The 5,890-nt window shown below is 37.2% G+C and overlaps 1 protein-coding gene across 1 annotated transcript; it reads right to left on the reverse strand.

Annotated features, from left to right (window-relative positions):
* Window positions 1-307: 307 nt before the first annotated feature.
* On the reverse strand, window positions 308-3,577 carry LOC111920535 (protein indeterminate-domain 12). The gene is made up of 4 exons (XM_023916120.3): window positions 3,363-3,577; window positions 2,873-3,217; window positions 2,271-2,670; window positions 308-1,371 (listed from the first exon to the last, which is right to left on the reverse strand). Exons 2-4 carry the CDS (start codon window positions 3,075-3,077, stop codon window positions 432-434), a joined length of 1,545 nt encoding a protein of 514 aa, XP_023771888.1. The 5' UTR covers window positions 3,078-3,217; window positions 3,363-3,577; the 3' UTR covers window positions 308-431.
* Window positions 3,578-5,890: the final 2,313 nt, after the last annotated feature.

Raw genomic sequence — 5,890 nt, forward strand, 5'->3', positions numbered from 1 at the left:
CGGTATAATTAATGGACTGAACCAGTTGATAATATTTTGAGAATTGGACCTCAAAATTATAAAAATGACAAGGTTTTGAAGCATAAACTTGTTCTGATTTACAGCATAATTGGAGAAATAGCTAGATCATGTGGTGGTTTGTTATTAATTACAGCAAAAAGAACTTCTTTTCCTTTCCCTTGTCCATATATGTTTTGTTTCTTTAAAGTTGTCAGGACTACTCATAGTGTAGAACAACTGTAATATTTGAAATACTCGAAGCATTCATAGCTTTCAGATATTTCAAATCCGGAACCATGCAAGAAAATTGAAAACTGGGCTCATGGTTCATTACTAAAAACAAGTTTAAAAAGCAAAAACTAGCTAGGAGAAAAGAACTAAAAGGGAACCATAAATGATGGGTATTTCAATTTCATCTCTATCCAAACTAGTTAACCTTGCCATGGTATTTGGTTTTGACTGTGGTTCTGGTTCGTATTCAGCTGATGATAAGGTGAAGAAGTGTTCATATGTTGAAGACCCGCCATGCTAAGAAAATGGTGATCAGTAGGAGTAGGAAATCCTCTAAGACCCAAAAAATCTCTCGTCAACTCATCGTTTAGACCCGCACCTTCTTTACGCTTGTTCAAAACCGTTTCTGCTGAAGCTGGTCCTTGTGGGAAGAGCTCTTGCTGGTAGCCATTCTGATCTTTTTTTGTAGAACTGAGCATGCCATTGAAGACTTCCTGGATGTTGGTTGACCCTACGGTTGTAGATGTCAAGGAACTGGGGTGAAGCAGTTGGTCCATGCAACCAGTGCTGACGTTAGGAAACCCACTGCTTGCTTCAAACATCCCATGATGATTATCGCTTGCAGACAAATTTGCTAGGGCAGAAGCATTATGATGATGATGATGAGGAGGAGACGAAAGTAGAGGTGCACACATGTGATCACGCTGAAGAGCTTGGTGGGACCCACTTAAAATAATGGACTGTTGTTGTTGTGACATGGAAATGACAGCAGCAGAAGGAGCTGTGCAAGGAGGTGGAGGTGCAGGATTGCTCATGGTTACGCCCATCTGAGCAGCCTTTTGCAGCAAAGCAGTGGCAGACATGTGAGAAGAAGGAGAAGGAAGGTGAAGATTACTACTGTTTGGGCTAGGGTTTTGTTGTTGGTGATGATGATCTAACCATGATGGTAACTGATGTGGACTACTTGACCCAACATTGAAGTTCAGTTGAGGGTGTTGGAGGAGATGATGTGGTTCGGCTTTGAGTGGGAAATTGATAGGTAAATGGAGAGGAAGGTTGTTTAAGGATGATGATGATGATCTTCCAGTCTCTTCTGCCAAAGCATCACAAAAGGCTCTATGAGTGATGAAGCTGTCCCTCCTGTGGTAGAGTACCAATAGACAAACAAATAAGAACAAATTTTAATGAATCATTAGTTATACTTTCAAAAATAAAAAATATTTTAATTTCTAGCAAATTGTGAAAATAACAAACTATCACTTTACATGATAAGTTTTGTCTAGTGATCTTGATTAATATGTACAGACTGAACTTTGATAGTAAGATTAGAAATTCATTTTTAGTTTCTAGTGTGTGCGTGTCATTATGAGGAAATGGAACAGTTAATTAATTTCTTTAATAACTGCCACATCTAGCTAGTATATATATTAAAAAATAAAATTGCATGTTTGGTGATAACTTTTTGTTATTTCCCTACATTTGTTGTGTAGATCATTTATACTAAGAGAATGTAAGTTGCAATACATAAATATATGTGTTCAAAGTGTAATACCGATTAGTATAAATTGGTTTTGTATTGCAACGGAATAGGTTAATTTCATGTGATATGATATAGCATCTTATTTAAAATAAGTATGCCCGACAACAGCTCACATGCTTGGTCTTTTCACCTCAAAAATAAGCTTACAAATAAGCAGTGAGGTGACGCATATACATGAGAAGACGTGCCATGTCATGATCGTGGGACATATCCACTGTTAATCAAATTCGTTTTGAGTTTGAACTTGAGACGTACATATACGAAAAGCCTTAAAGATTTTAAGGATGCATTTCTGAAAACCCTTGTTTGTCGACAAAAAAAAAAACTGAGAATCTTGTACTAATTAATTGAACTATGATTAGAGTAATTACGACGTACTTTTTTATGTCATTTACTGTTGGCCTCGTGAAGGTCTTGGAGTTTCTTTGTTATTAGATTCTATATCTTTTCCTTTATCAAGAAAAAAAAAAAGTATATATTGATTACTAGTTGCTATTACCTTGAAAAAAGGGTACCACAATCACATCGATATTCCCGTGTGCCACAGATCTTGGAATGAGCTTTCCAATCAGACTGAACAGCATAGCGCTTTGAACACTTCTCACATTTCCATTTCTTCTCACCGTGTTTTCTTGAGAAGTGCTTCTTGATGCCTGTAAGATCGCCAAGTGCTCTCGATGGTTCATGGTGCACACAACTTGGCTCTGGGCACACATACACCTTCTTCTTTACCACCTCCAGTTTTGATTTTTGCTTTAGTTTCCATGGCAGATTATGTCCTCTTCTATGTAGCTGAAGATTCTGGTCTCTTTGAAACCCTTTGTTGCAAATCTCGCATAGGAATCTGTTAGTTGCCATAAGAGATTTTGGAGACAAAGCTACCACCTCAGCTTCTGGATCTTTTTTCATTCCAAAAATAGAAAGTATCAGTATTTTGTAAACACATTGCAAATTGATTCTATGAAAAAATGATTAATTATCAGGTTCTTGATACAAAGAAAACTGCATGCTTCATATTTGAAATTATGAAAAAGTTTTTAAATAGTAAGAAATTAATAAAAGTTTGTAATAAGTATATATATACGTATCTAATAATTATACCTGGATTGCCAGGAAGATTCCTCTTTTTCTTGTTTGATTGAGTTTGGTTGGTGGTAGTGATTGGCACAGAAGCATAGGTCTGCTGCATCTGTGGTGGAGGGTACATAGTACCAATTTCATTCCTGTTGCTTGATGAAGATAGGCTTGCTTCAGTTGATGCAGATGTTAAATTTGAGATATCGTCATCCAAAAAGATGCCCTTCATATCTTTCTTTCTCTCTCTATCTCAATAATTAAAGAACTGGAATTTTATTTTTTCTTTGTTTCGTGTTATGTATTAAAGATAAACTGATGAAAGACGGATCAACTTTTTTACTACCATACAGATCTGAACAACGAGAAACCCTAAAAGGAGAAAAAAGAACAAGAAACAAATGATTAGTCCAGGTTCGTTGACGTTCTTTTTAGGTTAGATTACAAAAGGTAGCTAGATGAACCAAAGAATAAGTTAGAGAGCTGCAAATAACAATTAGAAGTGAAAAGCTCAAACCTGACAGTTAGAAAAACTTCTCCAGAGAATAACAAACTCCACAAGATGATTCAACACAAGAATCCACACACTTGAGTACAAATTAAGATACCTTAACTAAAGACAACCAAATTCGTACAAGTAGTGAAAAAGTTCAAGTGTGTGTGTGTGTGTGTGTGTGTGTGAGAGAGAGAGAGAGAGAGAGAGAGAGAGAGAGAGAGAGAGAGAGAGAGAGAGAGAGAGAGAGAGATGTGGATGAGAAGATATGTTTAAGATGGACCTCTTTCTAGCTAGCTCCAACCCATCAAACTGAAACCAAAAAGGCAACATGAGGAGGAGGGCAGAGAGGCAATGTTTCTGACGTTACAAAAGTTTGTCCTATTCTTTGTTTTCTTCTGAATTTAGAGATATTACTACTTAGCATTATTGATTTTGCTTTTAGGGGTATCTACTAATCTTTTTTGTGGGAATTACTACTTTGTTTTCCCCTGTATACATAAATATATGTATATATATGAGTACCCAGTACCCATTTGCATCATTTCCGTCACCCTTTCTATCCTTCTAAAGGTTGAAGAAAAAAAACCCTAATTAGGTTTATTGAACATTATGTTTTTTGAAGGGAGTAATATTAAATTAAATTAGGGGAGTGAGCTTTTTCGATGGTAAGTGAGAAGTGATGGTTAACACGTTAGGATTGTATTAGCAATTCATGGTGCATAAAATTGAATAGTGAGGAAGTAATTAAGAGGTAACACTGCATGGAGTGTAGCATGAAATCAAATACATAATAAGGACACATTTATATATGTAGCCTAAACTATGATTAACTGGCCGGTCTTGTGTGATGCTTTCCAAAGATAAAATGAGTGACATCAATGATGTCAGGCTGACGTACCAGATTTTCCAATCTTCTTTCTTTTTTTAACAACAGGCCGACGTACGAGATGCAAGGTCAAGCAATGCCGAACTACAAGAGATAATTTCATTTTACGGATTTTTTTATCTATGTAAACAGTCTTCAGGCACTAGAACAAATACTGGTCCACGCCTCAGTGAAACTGATCAGCCTAAAAGGTAACTAGCAATTCAAGAAATTCATGGTTTATATATGAAAAAAAAATTGCAATGGCCATATTCGTTTCTTGAAAATGTTATTTTCCAGAGTGAATTTGAGGGTATTAATACATAAACGGGAACCATGATCATTGTAGAGTAAAAAAAATGGAGGATAATTTGGCACTTACGATTGCAATAGAATCTCATATTAGTAAGGGTTTAAGATTTGTCGACAAGCTGCAAGTCAAGAGTCAACTTCAATATAATAAACCTTTAATAATTGCGAGGGCCGGAACTATCCCTCACCAATAAGTTCACAGTTTTTTTTTTATTCGAATAGGATATTCACATAGCGTACTACTACAAAAACGCGGTCATTTCCTACGGCCTTTTGTGTTGGTTTTCCCTCCGTAAAGGTTATTTCACGGAATCCACTCTGTGGGATAACATCTTGTGGGTAAGTAGACGACGGATTTCCAACGTAATTACTGAGGACACTCTTTGAACTTCTCTACCTTGTTTGATCACATCACCGACGGCCTTTCCGACGGATTCCGACATACATTTTTAGCAACCGATTATTGACATACACCTTTACGGATGGATTTCCGACGGAGTTTTTTTAAGTTGTTTGACTTTGTTGAACTACTTTCCGGCAACCTTTTTTTACTTTCCATGACATAGTCACTAATCCATTGGTAACAGTACCTGAAACATAAACTGAAAACCGTAAGCACAAAGCTTAGTGAGTTCCTCAAATACCATACCACAAACAACCACAAATTATCATGCACATACATATAGTTGTCATGGGTCCCCCCATGGTCTTTATCTATTATGCCATAGGCTCCCTTCATGGTCTTTACCTGGAATATCATGCGCTTCCCCATGGTCTAACATCTAATTACCATGGGCTCCCCCCGAGGTCTTCCATACAATTATCACAGACACAACTAGTATACCACATAACACGTAATGAGCTGACATTGGTGCCTTCGACCAATAGATATAGTGAGAAGACTCACCTCGCACTGTTGAATCATACAGAAACACCCTTTGTTGTAGGCTGGCAAATCCCTGAACTATCAATAATAAAACAACACCCAATTAACAATTGGGTTCCAATCCATACTCACAACTCCCTACCTGGGGTAAAAAGACCATTTTACCCCTAACATAGCCTTATCTAACACTAAGACCCAAACATACAATATGAAAGGCCTAAATGCCAATTAATCAACCAATGGCCCAATTTTCCAAATTGGGCCCAAACCCCTTACATGGGCCTTACCTTCAGGCCCAACCATTCATTTTAATCCAAAACACTTTATATTCCGATGGCCTAATAATAACTTAAACACTCCAGCCTAAGAGACCAAAAACTACTCGTGGCCCAAACCATGGCCCAATTTTCCAAATTGGGCCCAATGCCCTTCGTGGTCCTTCTCAAACTCACAATCAGACCAAAACCTAATGGCCCAACAGGGCCC

The sequence above is a fragment of the Lactuca sativa genome, chromosome 5, assembly GCF_002870075.4.
Source record: "Lactuca sativa cultivar Salinas chromosome 5, Lsat_Salinas_v11, whole genome shotgun sequence".
NCBI classification, from domain to species: Eukaryota; Viridiplantae; Streptophyta; class Magnoliopsida; order Asterales; family Asteraceae; genus Lactuca; species Lactuca sativa.

What these genes read in the sequence shown, in the direction of transcription:
- LOC111920535 (XM_023916120.3), bottom strand. Translation starts at nt 3,077, where the DNA reads ATGAAGGGCATCTTTTTGGATGACGATATCTCAAATTTAACATCTGCA. An exon ending in GAATCTTCCTGGCAATCCAG is followed by an intron (nt 2,671 to 2,872) that starts GTATAATTATTA and finishes GAATGAAAAAAG; the next exon opens with ATCCAGAAGCTGAGGTGGTA. An exon ending in TGTGGTACCCTTTTTTCAAG is followed by an intron (nt 1,372 to 2,270) that starts GTAATAGCAACT and finishes ACTCTACCACAG; the next exon opens with GAGGGACAGCTTCATCACTC.